This window comes from Dipodomys spectabilis, unplaced genomic scaffold (genome assembly GCF_019054845.1).
Source record: "Dipodomys spectabilis isolate Male_0828 unplaced genomic scaffold, ASM1905484v1 ptg000264l, whole genome shotgun sequence".
NCBI lineage: Eukaryota > Metazoa > Chordata > Mammalia > Rodentia > Heteromyidae > Dipodomys > Dipodomys spectabilis.
Genome location: NW_024870941.1, coordinates 2,663,804 through 2,681,906, shown reverse-complemented (window position 1 = coordinate 2,681,906; position 18,103 = coordinate 2,663,804). Strand labels below are relative to the sequence as shown.

At 45.5% G+C, this 18,103-nt stretch overlaps 1 protein-coding gene across 1 annotated transcript in view; it reads left to right on the top strand.

The window, feature by feature from the left end:
* Positions 1-18,103, top strand: part of Kcnq3 (potassium voltage-gated channel subfamily Q member 3) — a 245,443-nt gene that overhangs the window by 202,695 nt on the left and 24,645 nt on the right. The window contains exons 2-4 of the mRNA XM_042699958.1: positions 11,493-11,583; positions 12,717-12,843; positions 16,352-16,524. Coding sequence (XP_042555892.1) covers positions 11,493-11,583; positions 12,717-12,843; positions 16,352-16,524 — 391 coding nt within the window. The remainder of the gene's footprint in view (positions 1-11,492; positions 11,584-12,716; positions 12,844-16,351; positions 16,525-18,103) is intronic.

Here is an 18,103-nt window from a genome sequence, read left to right as displayed (position 1 = left end):
TGCTTAGGACTGTTTGGATCTGGAGTGAGAGTGCAGAATACAAGGTTGCCAGGTAACAAACAGAGGTCTGGGAGGCCGCTGGAACAAGCGTAATGGAGGAGGGAGAACAGTTGAATCTGGACAGGTGTTCTGGACCAGACTCTTCATTAGCTGGACATGAGAGACATTGGCAAGCACTGGTAGCCACCTTAAGCCTGATAACCCTTTTTCTTTTTTATACTATTTTTGTACGTTTTTGATTGTAAAAATGTTGTACTGAGTTGTTACTGTTACGTGAGCAAGGTAATGAGTACATTTCCTATTGAGCATTGTTGCCTCCTCCTTTGTTTTCCCCCTACCATCCCTTCCCTCCCACCTCCACAAGTTACCCCCTCCCCCAGGTTGTAAAGTTCATTTTCAACATAGTATATTGTACATCTCATTGTTACAATGGGTCAACCTGTATCCTTATTTAAGCATTTTGTTTTTTTTTCCCTTCCCCTCCCTGAATTAGAGAAGTGTATATACAGGATAAGCCTTTTTCTAGAAGCTGTTTTTGCTGTCATAATAATAGAGGAGAGACATGCAACCTGTTTCCCATTTTCCATTTCCCCAACCACTGACTTAACTTTCACCCTCATATATCTCAGCCTTTTCCTCCAGAGCCAGGGGAGCTCTCCTGAGAGAGATGTGGCTGCCACCTTGGGCATCTGTAAATAAGGCTGCTTGGCTTTATGAACAAAAGGTGGCATGCTCAATGCCCACAACCACAACCAGTCTTGCCATTCAATCAGTACTGAATGTCTCCTACCAGGTGTTCATCTACTACCATTCAATCAATATACTGAGCGTCTCCTACCACTGCTAGGGACTTTACATCCTTTATCACAAATCTCTACCACAGTCTCATGGAGCAGGCATTGCTCCATCACTATAGAACTACAGAAGTCAAGGATAAGAAATTAAGTCCTCTAGACTACGTCACAAAAATTTGAAAAGGAAAGGCTGGGACCAAATACAATCATGTAGTCCCTAATTCTAGAGTCCATACTCTTTCCAATAGGGTCCACTGCCTTTAGCTGCCTTATGGTTAGCTTTTTATAAATGTCCATGGTAGGTGCAATGTTTGTTAAGTGTTCTCTTCTAGCTTAATATCATTCTTATGACAAAGTGCGTGTCCAGAGAAGGATGGATTCAGACGTTAAAGACTCTCACCCACAGTGTGAAGACTCACCCACAATGTGAAGACTCTCACCTACAGTGTGAAGCAAAGCATTTTTAACAAAATTCACAGGGTATTGATTTTGAGGATTATGGATTTTTAATTATGTCGCATTTTCTCTAACTTATGATATGGTGCAGACTCTTGGGACAGTTATGACTAAGTGTACATGACTGGAAACGTGAGCAAGAATTTGAACTCAGATCTGCCTGGCTCCCAAGACCTTCTCCTTTCTAAGAAATCAAATGACCCAAACTATAAGCAGCTCTGTGTGCATAAAGGGTAGAAGGTGGTGGGGAGATTGATTGGAACAGTACAGTAGCAAGCAGAGGTCTGAGAGGTCTGGAGGCACTTCTTAAAACCTGGTCTTGCCTGAAGTATTTGTCCTAAAGGATTTAGTTTCAAGGCACTCGTATCTAACTCTGTTTCAAGATAGATAGAGAGGGCGGGGGTAGATAGATGTACATATATAGCCCCTAATTAACATCTCTGGGATATGTGAAATACAGCCAAAAACTACCATAATTGAATTAGCACCTTCTGTTCTTGGGAGTTTCTGTTGTGTTCTCTAGTGTATCATGAGTGTTTGAAAATTCTTCTGCAGGGCACAGTGGCCCAAGCTTATAATTCTAGTTACTTGGAAGGCAGAGATCAAGGGAAGATGGTTCAAAGCCAGACTGGGCATGTTAACAGATCTCTTCTCTATTAATGGCAGAAAGGAGCTGAGAAAAACAAAGGCTTTAATGAGGACAGAGACCAAACATTTGGTAACCTCTGCCCAGAAGATGATAAACAACAGGAAAGAGGCTGGAGAAAGAGAAGTTTGGCAGATGGACTGGAGGGGAAATTGTATAGGGATATAGGAGATTACTTATGAGCCTGCTGAAGTGACACAGCCCAGGAATGGTGGTAGTTTAATGAAGCCATCAGTTGTAGAGATGGGAGACACAGACTATCTGTGAAACATTATTTCAAAGGAAAAATAGACATAACGGGCTAGGCGTGCTGGGTCAGAGAATGATGCACAGCTTTGATGTGGGAATGAAAGAAGAAATAAAAGGGCTTAGACCAAATAAACTATACTTCATTATCATGATGCTTGAGATATGAGATGCACTGCCAGCCCTCATACCAGGGGGATAGACTTGGAGTCACTTTGTCTTCAAACCTTGTCTTGTCCAAAGTATTTGTCCTAAAGGATTTGGTTTCAAGGCACTCATGTCTAACTCTGTTTCAGTATAGATAGATAGACAGACAGAGATAGAGATACATATATAGCCCCCACTTAACATCTCTTGGATATGTGAAATACAATCAAAAACTACCATAATTGTATTAGCTCCTTATGTTCTTAGGAGTTTATACAGTTATGATGTGTCTTACAGTAGATGGTGTATGAAAGACAGGGAAATAGAATTACAGTGTCTCTTGGAAGAGTCCCCTGATTCAGAAGTGATATTTATGTGAAAATCCAAATGTCTTATAATAATACCAGTGGTTTCCAGTTATTAAGAATTCATATATCCACTAGGTATCACTTTACATAATAATAAAAATAAAAATTCTGTTCATTGTTTAACATAAAGAATTAGCCAAAACTTCCTCTTTTCCCTTCCTTACCAATGGAGAAACTGAGATACATTTACTCCTCACAACTCCATGATTGCAAAAAAAAAAAATTATCCCCATAGTAAGTATGAGGGACTGGAGGACCAAGTAAGTTAAGGTACTTACCACTCACTCAACAATAAATAGTGCATTCAGAATTGAAACTCATTCCCTGATTGCCTCCCAAATTTATGCTCCCAATTATAAATAATTTGTAGGTCGGCAGGCCTTTGTCAGCAAACTGGAAGGAAAGTGCTATTTACTGAGCACTACTGCCTGCCAGGAAGGATTTTCTATCCATTATCTCCCAAGTCCTCTTAAAAGGGAGGTGTTCCATTGCCTCTTCGGAGGAGAATCTACAGCCAGGATGAGGCTGGACTTGAGACCCAGTGTGTCCAGCTCCAGTGTTCAGGCCTTTCCTTAACAGAAGCCCCCACCATGATTGCTAGGGTCCTGAATAAGTTTTCACCGTAGTTTAACGTGGCACTCAGTACCTTTGCTGCTGGAGGTCCGCAGCAAATCCACACGTAGCTGTTGGGCTGTTGTTAAACAGAGGCTGTTCAACTAAAAAGTGGACATCACACCGGAGAACGATTGCATGTTTGTATTTTTCAAAACTCAAATGTTTCCAGAAGCAGATCTTCCATAATACTAAAGAAATTTAAACTGCAGGCCCTGTTCTAACCTTTATCTGTAATTTATATTAGTTCCTTTAAAGAGACCTTCACAAAGCCTGAATATACCCATGTTTTATTTCTCTAGTCATTTTAAATGTTCTGTTTTCTAGTGTATCATGAATGTTTTGAAAAGTCTCCTGCAGGGCACAGTAGCTCAAGCCTATAATCCAAGTTACTTGGAAGGCAGAGATCAAGGGAAGATGGTTCAAAGCCAGGCTAGGCTTTGAATATGTTCAACATATTTCCTCTCTATTAATGGCATAGCATGGTGGCACATGCCCACTTAAGGGAAACACAATGTCTGGCCAGGAGGAAGGAAAGCAGGAAAGAGAGCAAGGGAGCAAAGAGGAAGGAAGGAAGGAAGGAAGGAAGGAAGGAAGGAAGGAAGGAAGGAAGGAAGGGAAAGCAGGAAAAGGGAGAAAGGGAAGGGAAGGAAGGAGAAGAGAAGAAGGAGGGTGAGAGGAAAAGGAAGAGTGACAGGGAGAGAGGAAAAGAGGGAGGGAAACAAGAAGTGGGGAGAGAAGGAAGGGGAAATAGAGGGAGGGAGAAATAATAAGGAGGTGACATTTAAGCTGGGCCTCAAATAGGAAATGTGGTGTGATTAAATGAATGAAGAGAGCTGATAAGGAAGGGAAGAGAATTGAAGGGCTGCCATGTTTTGATTAAATCCTAAGTTTAGTGTGAACAAATGTGAGCGTAGGAAAGAACTTTGATGTATTTTGGAGCTCTGTTGTTTGACGTGCATATATTTATAAATGCTGTATCTTCTTTATGGATTGTCTTATTAATCTTCCATGCCTCTTTAGACTCTGGTCACAGTTTTGCTCTTCACTCCTATTTTGAAATTTGAGACAAGCACCCCAGCTCTATTTTGGCTACCCTCTGCAGGGAATAGTGTTTTCTGACCTTTCGCTAGGAGCCTGTTGGTGTCTTGGGCTCTAAAATGAGTCTCACGTAGGCAGCAATCAGTGGGATCAGGCGTCTCCTCCAGTCTTCCAGGCAAGATCTGATGTGGGGGAAAAGTTTGCCTGGCAAACGACTTGGGACTTCTCCCTATGGCTTTAAACTTAAGGTTGACATGGACTGAAGAAAGTGACACAGAAAGGCATGTAGGTATGGGATGCAGTGATAAGGACATCCCCTGGCACACACCCCACTCCCCCTCAGCTGGGCTCTTCTCACCACCGTGGCTCTCATTGGGCATTGCGTCTCTCCAGCCTAGAAGATGGAAAGGCACCAGCCCACTCAGATGTCTGCCTGACTAGGCTCAGTATGTGGCACTTTTCTACCCCTAAAATGCTGCTTCCTTCCTTAGAGTGTTTCCCTGCCTGCCAGGCACTTCCAGTTGTGGCTTCTGAAATTTCAGCAAAGATAAAGCGATTGAATCAATCGCTGTGAAGGGTTTATAAGTGATTCCTTGTACTTTTGTGCAGGGGGTATTGTTTAATTCTGACTTCCTGATGACGTGGTTATCATTATTCACCTCACACATAAATAGCATATTTGTTTGCAGAAAATGGACAAATGTTAAATGAGGGAAAAGGAAAACATCAGTCACTTCTCAAAAAGAGGAACTAAACACCTCATTTAAAAAACAAAACAAGGGGCTGGGAAGTGGTAGAGTGCTTGCCTTGCATGCATGGGGCCCTTGGTTCGATTCCTCGGCACCATGTAAGCAGAAAAAGCTAGAAGTGGCACTGTGGCTCAAATGGTAGCGCGCTAGCCTTGAGCTGAAGAGCTTAAGGACAGCGCACAGGCCCAGAGTTCAGGCCTCACAACCACCAAAAGAAAAAAAAAACTTCTCTGAATAATACTGGTGGACAGTAGTTCACCTTTACCCTGTGCTGCTGAGGTTCAGTAGAAGGTAGCAGACTGTAATCAGCTCAACATACACAATAGCAGAAAGGTCCATCAAAGTACTCTCTTTAGTTTACACACTACCAAGCAGGGAGTGGTACTGAGGAAGATGAAACAGACTGAGAGCTGGGAGACCTGGTTATACCTCACTCTGAGAGGAATTATTAAGGGACCACTGGCAAACCTCCTTTGCACAAGACTAAGGAATAAGACCAGGCCTTTCTTAAGGTCCCTTAAAGGTTGTGGTTAATGGAATTTCAGAGTGAGCTTGACATGAGCCAAGTCAAGCAAAGGAAGCCAGGGAAATCATTTTAGCTCTGACATGTCCTCATGCTTGCGGTTCCAAGATAGCAATTCTTGGTCCTTCCCTGTAGCCGTGGCAGATGTCATCAACTGATAATGGCATTTCTCCTGGTGAACTTGACATCAAACTGAATCCCTTCCAATACACACTCTGGGCAGCCTGGACCAGACTCTACTAGTAGGTTTGTAAAATGAACATGATTTGCCAACCCTGTTCTGAGTGACTTAAATATTCTTTTGGGGGTGCTGATCCATAGGTCACTGGGAGCTACCTGGATCCGGAATCCCCTGTGAGCTGGTAGTCGAGAGGGGAAGGGAAGAACTTGTCCTCTCCCAGATGAACTGAGAGTGGCCAGGTGATTTCTTCACTCTCCTCCTGTCTCTAACTGCACCAACTTACCTGTAGATTTCCCTTTGAGCTGAATCTTGAAACCTCAGCACAGGGAATTCCTGCCTTGGTCACTCTAAAAGTGGAGACTCATTCCTCAGCTGTACAATGAATAGACAAACAAAGTCATGGAGGTCTCTGCCTCTTAGTGGCTCCCAGGAATAAGAGGGAGGATGGTACATGGGAGGAGGGAGTACAGAGATGGCAGATTTTGTCTTGCTGTGGATGCAGCCTGGGAGGGGATGTCTGGTATGCCGTTTCCTTCTTTTCCAGTGAGCCCAGTCCTGTTGCCTGTAGAGAGATACCTAGCATGGGTAAGACAGGGTTGTGGGGACTTCCTGATGCCAAGATGGTTCCTCACTCACACCCATGACTTCCCCCTTTCCCTGCTGCCTGGCAGAGGGGTGGTACCACATGGGCTAAGGCAGGACACCCTGGGTCTTGTCCTTACCTGCATCTTATACTTTAGAGGCATGTGCAGCTTGAAGCAGCTTTCCTGGTTTTCCTTCCCACCCTCTCTGCACCCCAGCCTGGTGTGTTTGGAGGCTGGCACAGGAAGAGGAAAGAGTGCTGAGTGGACAGTAAACAGCGATTTAAGGGCATGTGAGAGACTGTGGGCCCTGACTGCAAACACAGCCAGGGTGTTGTGGACAGAGCGCTGAGTTGGCTTTTCCCAAGTGAGCTGGACATGCACACCCTTCCTCAAACAGATAGGCTGCAGAAGTGAGGGAGAAAAGGTGGACACGGAGCAGAGAAATGAGAGAGGAGGGCAAAGAAAAAGGGAGGGGAAAAGTAGAACTGGCCAGGGAGTAGGTGACATGAGACAGAGGGAAGGAAGTGATCAAGTAGACGTGGAAACCGAAGTGACAGATGACAAGGTAAGGAACAGAAGGAAGTTGGTAATGCATGGAAAGGAAGAGAATCAAGACAGAAGAGGAGGAGGAGGAGGAAGACCTGCCTAACAGCACACCAGGTGCAGCCACATATCTGGGTTCTGTTGAGGGGACTGACAAATATATCTGGAATCAATTCCTATTTTAAGGATACATTGATATTTGCAAGGAACTAAGGTGTGTTTCTCCTCTCAGGGTAAAGGTGGCTTCTTAGATCCGAGCTTTATAGCTGAATGACTGGTCTCTAAAAGTAGCTCTATGCTGCAAGGGTAAGGGAACACAGAGCTATGATGGGTGTTTGCTGCCCCCTCCTGGCTATATCCTGTTTCTGCGTCCTCCCTGCTGCTCTGTGGCTGATGAAGGCATATGGGATCTCGATCATGGCTCCAGTCCATCCTCTTCCTCTCTCTTCAGCCCCTGACCACTGCCTGTGGAGAGCTGTCTTTGTTAGATGGATGCAGATAGAACTGAAGATGAAGACATGGATCATAGGAACTTACTGTCTGTGTGTGATACACTCCAAAAGGATCTGTGAATTCCTCAAGTGGTAGAAAGAATCTAGACATACTGAGTGTGTGACATAAAGGTTAAGTGGCAATTGAGTCACAGAAATAAATAATAATGACAATAAAATGATTCCAAACTTAGGAATTGCTTGCTTGGGACATTTCCCATTTGGTATTTTCAGACCATTGTTGACCATACATAACTGAAATCACAAAAAGCAAACCCATAGATAAGGGAAGAGGACAGTTTAGAGATATTATGTGTGTGTATGCATACACACAATGTAAATATATGTAAGGTCTTCTGCAGCACTAGATGTGAACTCTTCATTTTTCAAGGAAATTGTCCTACATTTCCCCTATCTTATATGCCTTCAGTTCCAACAATGGGACAATGACTGACTTGTAAAATTGCTTCGTTTTCCTTTTGGTGGTATTGGAGTTTGAACACAGGGTTCTGTGCTTTTGAGGCCTTGTCTACAGCCCTTTTTGCTTTAGGGTTATCTTTCCAGATACAGTCTCACTTTTCACCCAGGCTGGCCTGAAACTACCATCCGCCTACCTATGTTTCTGTATAGCTGGGATTACAGGTATACATACCACACTTAGTTTTGCTTCTTGGGATGATGTTGTGGAATTCTGCCTATGCTGACCTCGAACTGTGATCTTCCTGATCTTCACCTCGAAGGTAACTAGGATCCCAGGCATGAGTTGTAACATGAAGGCTGAAATGGCTTTTATCCATTCATTAAACACTATGGCTTCCTGTGACTTGCCTGAGCTAGTCTCTGGAAACAGAGAAATATTGACCTAGCATCTTCTCTCCTGGAGCAAGTTTCACCAACCAGCTGCTATAGTTACAGCCCCTGCATCACATGGTTACCCTTCCTTTGTGAGACTGGACACATGGGTCCTAGTCCACTCCATGCGAGCTTCCCATCACTGCACAGCAAGTGATCACTGAATGGCAGGCAGTGATATAGACTTCTTTATCTCCCACTTTGTGAGCATCATGACTAGATCTCATGCGTTGGGCCTCACAGAGGTGAGGTGCTAGCTGGGCTGCGTTCTTTCCTTGAAATCATCCTCCAAGCTCTCATGATGGCCGCTCCTTGCAGTTGTAGGAAGGGCCCCACTTTCTTGCTGCCAGCCGCTGGAGAGCTCCCTGGTCCCAGAAGCTGCTGCAGCCCCTTGACATGAACCCCTGCAGCCCCTTCACGGCAGGGTAGCCCTTTCCAAGACAGTGGATGATGTGTCACTGTCACAGATGCACAGATGTGGCCATCCCGTGGTCTTTGCCATACAACAAACTAAGTAAAGGAGTTAGGGCTACCATGTTTGCACTGTTCTGTTGTCAGAAGTAAGTAAGTCACGGGGTCTGCTTGTGCTCAGGGGTGGGGGTCCCCTGAAGCATGACTCCAGGCTCATACCGAATATGCCTGCCATGTGTGCCTTGTAGAGTCTCTCTGAGTGTTGCACGCGCGTGCGCGTGCACACACACACACACACACACACACACACACACACACACGAGCCAGGGAAGATCTCAGAGGCTGGCTAAATGATCCTATTCATGCTCAATAAGTTTACCCCAAACTTCCCACCTCCTTGTATGTTGACCTAGCCCTGGACTCCATTTCTAGTTTTATGTCAACCAGTGGCAGCACCTCTCACCTGACTGAGGTCTGTGGCTTGCATTGTGAAATCAAGACCGTGACATTTTAGTTAATATGGTTCTTATACGTCTTTTAGTGTGAGAATGATCATATCTACCTTGGCAGGTTGTCTGGAGGCTGAGGAGATGGTAAATATGAAGCAGCAGGTAGTTGGTGCTGACTGTGGTAATGGTGGGATCGATGTTCTGTCTGTCATCATACCATTATCATCATCACCATCACCATCACCACCAACCCCATCACCATCATATTCAACACCATCACAACACCATCCTCACAGCCATCACAGTTAGCATCATTGCCAGCACCATGATCATTATCACCATCACTACCCTCAGTCACACCATCGTCAGCACCATCATTTTATCATCATTGCCACTGCCATTATCATCACCACCACAACCATTACCATTATCAGCATCGCAATGATTATCATCATCACCACCATCGTTACCCACATCATCACCTCATTATCATCCCTACCACCACTACCGTCTCTGCTGATACCCTCATCATCAGCACCACTCTGGCTTGAGAAGAGAACCCGGGACCCAGATTAGGCAGATTCCAGGCATGGATCAGAGTCTCTCAATCTGAATAAAATGTTCAAACACAGGACGAACTTAGAGATCTTGGTTAAATTCCTAAGCAAGGTTAAAAACTTAGATCTTCAGGCCTGCAAGTCCACAGGTCTATTGATCATAAAATGTGCTCGTGATTACCAAGAACCCAGGCCAGGACTTGGGTCCCAGACAAGACCAGGAGCAGGATTTCCCTACGGCCCAGCCCTGGCCTTGCGCCGTGAGGCAGCTTTCTGCTGGGTCGGACTTGTGCGGTCAGCCATCACTGAATTCCAGCTCTAGTCTCTGTGTCTACCACAGATACGTATAAATAATATGTGTATTATAGCATCTATAATGTGATTAAATATAATTTAGTACAACTATACACATAGGTACTTAGAATTAGAAAACACGAAAGAAGCATGGATTGAAAACTATTAGCACGAGTTGTTACCTGGAATAGGAAGGCTTGGAGTGCCAAGCCCTCACCCATAGATGCTGGCTAGTCCAGTCCCTCAGACATCTAGGGGTCCTGACACTACTACTGAACCAGATATTTCATCAGAAGCAAAACTCTGTGTGTGTGTGTGTGTGTGTGTGTGTGTGTGTGTGTACGCGCGCGCACACACAGATCCTGGGCTTGAACTCTGTACCTGTGTGCTGTCCTGAACTTTGGTGCTCAAGGCTAGCGCTCTACCACTTGAGCCACTTTTGGCTTTTTTTGGTAGTTAATTGGAGAGCGGGGTTTCACTAGCTTTACTGCCTGGCTTTTTTTTTTTTTAAGCCACTGAAACTTTTTTTTTTAATTGTGAAAATACCGTATAGGGGGGTTACAATTACATGGGCAAGATAATGAATACATTTCTTATCAAGCATTGTTGCCTCCTCCTTTGTTTCCCCTTCCCATCCCTTCCTATCTCCCACCCCATCCACCCCCCGCACCCTCCCCAGCCCCCGGCCAAAGTTGTAAAGTTCATTTTTCGACATAACAGCTTGTACATCTCATTGTTGCAATGGGTCCTCCTGTATCCCTACTTAAACGATTTGTTTTTTCCCTTCCCCTCCACAAATTATACCAGCATCAAATACAGTGAAAGCAGGGGTTTGAACCATGATCCTCAAATCTCAGCCTCCTGAGTAGCCTGGATTACAAGCCTCAGCCACTGACACCTGGTACAAAAACCAATTTTATTGGCTGAAAAAAATCTCTTCCCCCTCCCCCCCCTCAGAATTGTTTTCAGTTTGGTTCACACTGGCACAGAGGAAGGAATGGACAACCTCAGTGACTGTTAGAAGGCCAGTGTCTGGCACCCTGCTATCTGGGCTTCCTCTTCCTCCTAGCATTTCAAAAACAATTCTGAATAACCCCAACCTAAAGAAGTTGTTTCCTTTAGTAGCTACTGATTTCTTCATATTCAGCACATCTTAAGTTGCAGTTCTGTAATGTATTCATATTCTCATTGTTTTTCCAAAATTCTATGGTAAGCTCTTGGCCATTCAAGACTCTACAGACCCCCTTACCCTCCTCCCCTGGTTGGGGCCAGAGGTCCAGTCTGACTTCTAAGAGACCTATTCTGCTAACTAGCTGGTGAAATAAAAGCACTCTCCTTCCTTAGCCTCTCTCAACCATGTTTTCTTTAACTAGGACTATAAATTCCTACCTGACTTACAGGTTGTCATGATGATGGATTGGGATGGCATAGAAAACACATAACCGCGTCCAGTAGTAGATGCAGGCTCGTTCTGGTGCTCTCCTGATCTTTGCCTGTGGAGTCAGCCTCGACTGAAACATCCTTCCTCACCTTTCCCCTCTCCTCTAGGTTCCTGATTGTCCTGGGCTGCTTGATTCTGGCTGTGCTGACCACGTTCAAGGAGTACGAGACGGTATCTGGAGACTGGCTACTGCTGCTGGTGAGATTTGCTGGCCGGCTTAGGCTGACAGCCATGTGATGAGAAAAGGCCAGTTGTCCCTGGGTGTATTTCTGCCTAACACTTTGGCCAGCCCAGTTTAGGCCTGAAAAAGAGCCATGCTTTCCATACTTGGTGATGTCAGCCGGGGCTCAGGTGGAATTGCCGATAAGAGTGTGCTATACTGATTAAAGATAAAGGCGAATATACAAGTCCAGGTAAACACCATCACATTTATTACCAAGTACAGCTAGCTACCCAGTCCTCCGAACATTCACGCAAAAGCACCCTGCATCCTGATAGCTGCCCCTAGGATTTGGTTTCTCAAAATATAAACTGGTTATTTCTATAACAATATTTAAATACAATATTTTGAAATTTGGGGTCACTGCCCAACCCAGGAGCTGAGCTGATTAACTATTGATCATAATTAGCAATACCAGGGACCAGGCACTGTCCAAAATTAGTAGATTGAACAAATTTCTTTCCAACTAACTTTACTTGTTCAAGGCTCCTTCAGAGAACTTTGAAACCAAACCGAATAGCCAGGCATGGTGACTCCTATTTCTTCTAATCCTAGTAACTTGGGAGACTGAAATTGGGAAATTATGGCTCTAGGCCTGCCTGGACAAAATAGTTAGGACAATCCTCTTCCACCTCCTCGCCCCAATTTGAACAACAACAACAACAAAAAACAAAAGCTGAGTGCAATGGCCTTTGTCTATTATCACAGCCAAGCATGAAGTATAAATAGGTGGATTGCTGTCCAGGCCCACCCGAATGAAAAATGAGACTTGGTTCAAAAGAACAATAACAGTGAAAAAAAAAAAAGGGGATGTGTCATGACCCAAGTGGTAGAGTAGCTACCTGCCATGCTAATGCCCTGAGTTCAACACTCAGAACTTCCAGAAAGTCAAAAACGATCCCAGAAAAAACAGACAGTCACTTTGAAAGGCCTAACAGTATTCAGAACCAATAGTACATCAGCATGAAGATGTGACCTCCAGACTCCCCAGCCACCACAGCAGCAGCAGCTGCGGAAGCAGGAACACAGCTCCTCAGACCTTCAGAGCAGCTCTGTAGCGCTGACAAATGGCCCCAGCTAATCAATCCTCTCCATATGCTTTTGCACGCAGGAGACATTTGCTATTTTCATCTTTGGAGCTGAGTTTGCTCTGCGGATCTGGGCCGCCGGATGTTGCTGCCGATACAAAGGCTGGCGGGGACGGCTGAAGTTTGCCAGGAAGCCCCTGTGCATGTTGGGTAAGCTCTAGCTCTTTGAGTCCAAGGATGGCTTCAGCCTGTGAGATGCACCATTTCGCTGAGGAAATTTTAAGCAGCGATTGTGGGAACTCACGTGGCCCTGTGGAGGCCCACACAACCTCTGGGCTGCTGTGAACGAGTTCGAAAGAACAGTTCCAGGTGCTGCAGTTCCAGCTTCTGTGGCTGCCCTTGCCACAGAGCAGACAAGCTCCTTAACTATTGGGAATCAGGGCTCATGGTTTCCATTTAGGTTGTGAAGGAACCACAGCTGGCACTTACGTTATGAAAAGTGTGCGTGTGTGCGCATGTCAGGACATTTTATTCTTAGTTCTTTCTCCACCCTTTCCTTGTCTGTTGCTCACTTTCTTTTCCTTCCTCTTTAATTCCTTCCTGATGTCCTCTGTGAAGGTAACACTATTCTTCAGGCTTCATTTTTTAAAAATTAGTTATACATATGTTTTTATTGTAAAGCTACTGTACAGAGGGGTTACAGTTACATGAGTAAGGTAATGAGTACATTTCCTATGGAGCATTGTTACCTCCTCCTTTGTTTTTCCCCTACCATCCCCTCTCTCCCCACCTCCTCCCTCCCCCCACCTTCTTCTCTGATGTGGACGTCAAGCTGTGTGTATATGTGTGGGTTGGATGGATGGTTTTGTGATGGATTGTGCTCCAGCTGAAACACCTTCCTGGTATTCCAGGTTAGACCCCTTTGGGACAGTGTGTTCCCACAGAGCCCTGTCCACTAACTGTAATAGGGCTCCAGGCCTCCCTTCTCCCCCACTTTCCCTGCAGGGAGAAGTCTTGTCCCAGGACCACATTGTCCTTCGGCCTTCTTTTCTAGCGTCACTACATTTCTGACCCTATCCATCTTGGCTCCATCCCCTGAATGGTCTTGGCAGAAAATACTGCTTCTCTCCATGTGCTTGACACGAGAATAGTTATCATGACCTTTGTATTCAAGGCAGCCTCCATCTGGACCAAACCTGCCGTCCTCACAGAGTGTCATAGACCACAGAATCTGAGGCGAATGAATCTGGGTTTTGCAGTATGAACATTCAAGTGTGCAAACTTGCAGATAACTGCTGCAGACTTCTCAGCACCTAGCTGTTGGATCTCAGCTGCACAAGGTCTCTGGGGTGGTTCTGTCTAAGCCCTCACTTGTGCTGGAGAGAGCATGACTAAATTCCTTTGCTGTCTCCTTCTCTCCACATACAGGGAAGATGGGTTGATGGTGGAAACCTCAACTTGAGAAGCATAGTAGTTCCAGCCTCCCAGCACCCCATCCGTCTAGGGAAATTCTGGAGCACCTTAGAAAAGACATGATCCATTTTTGACAAACATGGCTAAATTAAGACATGTGTTCCAAGCTAAGACAAGGCCATACAGACAGGTGGACATATGAGAGCACTGTACAGTGTGTTTAGAAAAATGCATTGCTTCCAGAAGTTTCTTAGGGTCTCCAGGGCAAATACTTTGTTTAATATCCTTTTGGATGCTGGTGTTCTGGGGTCAAAATCTTTCGGAAGCTTTCTTTTCCCCTCCTCTGTTTGCTAATAAATATAAATAAATAGATAGATAGATAGATAGATAGAAGTAAATAATAAGCATCACAAAAACCACCCTTAAATCAAAGGCAGCACTTAACAGGCACAGCTGTCATCATCAGACATATTGATTAGTACAGAACTCTGCCTATAGGTATGAACATATCTGTCAAATATGTCCATCATGGCTGTGTTACCAGCGACAGAAAAATGGTCCACAAATAGAAGTAGTTGGCTTCACTACCCAGGTGACTGTCTGCTCATGACACAAGGCACACTGTTGCTGGGGTTTGGTGGGAGGTCAGTCAAAACAGAAGACAAGAGGCTGAAGGAGATGATGGCACCCCCAGCTTCACCCAAAAAGCTCAGGAGCCCAAGTATGTATTATCCCCAATACCTGCCACCCAGTCTTCCATCGACAATGGAAGAAGAGTCTCAGAGATGTTTCAGTTTAAAAGCAAAAGCCTAGTTAACAAATACAGTACTGTGGCTTAGTGGTAGAGTGCTTGCCTAGCATGCATGAAGCCCTGGGTTTGATTCCCCAGTGCCACATAAACAGAAAAAGCCAGAAGTGGCACTGTGGCTCAAATGATAGAGTGCTGGCCTTGAGCAAAAGAAGCTCAGGGACAGCGCTCAGGCCTGGAGTTCAAGCCCCAGGACTGGCAAAAACAAAACAAAACACTACTCAAGGAAACTTTTAGAAGGATAATGTTTTATATTTTGGTTTGTTTGGGTCAGGGGCCAGTTTTAAATTACTCCTTTTTAAAATCAGTACTTCTAAACAGAAAGCACTTAACCCCAAATATGTCACAGAATTTTGAGATCCATTAAAACAAAATTTAATGAGAAAAAAAAGTTTTATAAAAGGAATCTTTAGGGAAAGGTTATACATGTGCGTAATTGAACTTCACAGTGCATATTAACATAACGAAGACGTCAAGAAGAGCTGCAGCAGCAATGGCTCCTGGTTGGTGGCACCAGCCGTAAATTTGCCTTACGATGGGGTGCTTTCTGCAGGGCAGTGGGAAGAGCATTGATGACGGGCAGTTGGGTACCACTAAAGGGAACAGAGAAGCGATCACGTTTCCTCTTCTCCACACTCAGCCTTGGGACTCCATGAATCGGTCATCCCTGCTGGAGGTGTTTCATTCCTTTGGTCTCCTCTAATTGCAGCCATGGCTGTGGTAGATATTTCCACATCACCAACTGACACAAGAATCCCACCTTGTGGACCCCCCCCCATCTTTACATGGTCCATCCTGGGGCCTTCTGGACATATCCGGGAGCTGAGTACGCCAGTGTGTGTTAGGATTATGGGGGCATCAATGACTCCAGGAATTAACCTCAGTCTTCAGGGAACCAGGGTCCAAAGACTGATATTCCAATCCCCCGTCCTCCACGTGGGTGGCTTCTACCCAGTGGCATTGCTAACTCCTCCTCCCCTGCTGGTTCTTGTTTAACTTCCCTGTCTCCCTCTTCTATCATGCACATTCCAGGGTCTTCTATTAATACATTATCTGCAGTAGAATTCCTGTGTCGGATAATGGGTTTGAGGGAACCCCACATTAACACACAGTATCTGAGTGCCAGGCTTTGCCTCTGTGGCTTGAGCAGTCCCTGATCCCCTCTTCCTGATTCATCTGACAGTAAGGCACAGGTAGCACGTGGGAGGAACTTAGGAAATCACTGCTCTGGTGTTTAGAAACAGTATTGGAATCTGCTAGGCTTGTATCCATCCCCAACTCAGACGTCTCTGGCTGTGTGGCTCTGGGAAGGCATTCGTGCTCAGAGCTTCTGTCTTCTCATACGTCACAGAAGAATCATCTGTGACTGATGTCAACATTAAACACAACAATATTTAGATTGGCCCCTCTTGCGTGCACAGTCCCCTGATAAAGGATGAAATTACCTGACCTGACCTTCTCCCTGTTCTCCGATGCTCTCTCTGACCTCTCTGTTAGACATCTTCGTGCTGATTGCCTCGGTACCAGTAGTTGCTGTGGGAAACCAGGGCAATGTCCTGGCTACCTCCCTGCGAAGCCTCCGCTTCCTGCAGATCCTGCGCATGCTGCGGATGGACCGGAGAGGAGGCACTTGGAAGCTCCTGGGCTCAGCCATCTGCGCCCACAGCAAAGTAAGTGTCGTGGGGAAGTCACGGACCCTGTGAACTTCTCATCTACCCATGCCCTTCCGTGGATGCCAGTGAAGGAGAGGGAAGAGGAGGGAGGGACCCATGGGCAGCTGACCTTCGTGAGTATGAAGTCAAGGCTGCCTCCCTCCCTAAGAGTGTCTCTTCTTGTGCCAATCCTGGTTGATGCTTCTAGGAACACTGCTGTCAGTACCACTTGCAACCAGAGAGCCCCAGTGCACAGCCACACAGCTAGCTCCTGGCTCCTGCATTCCAGATACCTACGAGCTAGACAGGAGGGGGATTCCTCTGAGACCACATCCACAACACAATGAAGGCACACTAATGGGAATCTCAGGGCAACTTAGTTCAGAATTCAGCTCCATCATCTTCCAACTCTAAGACTTCAGTTATGTCACTCTGTATAATTCTGAATACGTTCCACTTCACAGATCGTATGGGTATACATGCAGTCTTATAGGCTCCACTTAATCAGGGCTGTACGCTCGGAAGAAGGTGTCCTTAGATGCTTTGTCACTGTGCAAACATTTCAGCCTGTACTTCCAAGATGGTAATGAGATCAGGAGGTCTGATAAGTGTCTGGAATCGCCGTCATACATTCAATCCCTGGGGACTGCAGCATCATTATGCAGCTGGTGGCTACATCAAGGAAATTAAGAAAAAGATAAAAATGCCTGGGAATCTTTCACCTCAGGAGGCCATTTCTTTTCATGAATGCCTTACTTCTCAAACCTGCTGCCTCTGGCCGCAAGAACAGCAAGGTTAGGACTTCCTGTGCAGAGTCCCTTCTTCCTCCTGACATCCGCTCTTTTGTCAGAGAACATGTTCACAATGTCTCTTTCCTCTCCCCTGGGTTCAGCCATTATCTTGAGTCCATGGGGTTGAGCTGACAGAAAGCTCTGTTTGAAATGGAGGCCCCCAAATCCTTGGCTTAGGATTCTTAGGATTCTTGTCTTGCTTTCCTGGAGCCCTAAAATGACTCCTAGGGTTTGCTGACAGTTTGCTGTGTAATGGTGGGCAGGGGACCTGTGCATGTCAGGTTATTCCAGAGGAAAGACAGGGTCATCCTGTAGGCAGGAAGTCTCCGTCAGAGTGAGGGAAGGCTCTGGGGCAGCTCTCAGTCACATCCAGGTTTGTCCAGCTCTTGCTACGCTCCACGGTGTAGATTATGAGAACTCATGATGTGTCGGCCTGTCAGAACCAACAAGAAGTTCTTCCGCAGGATGCAGAAGGTCTTGGAGAACAAGCATGCACAAATTCACTTCGTTTGTTCATTGCACTCCAGGTTGGGTTTTGTACTTGATCTAGTCCTGTGTTATACAGGTCTAGATTTTTTTTAATACTGGTGCTTAACTAGTTAGGATCAGCATAGGTTCAACTCCCAGAACAAATAAAACCTGGGGTTTCTGCCACCTAGCACAACAACGTTCATGTCCGGTTCCTACAGTGTCTGATGTTTGCCGTGTGGGCCACATCCATTTGGAAACTGAGTCAGTGAGGCAGGGGAAGAAGGTCTAGTATATTCAATGGAGTGACTTAAAGGGATGGAAAAGGATGGCTCCCA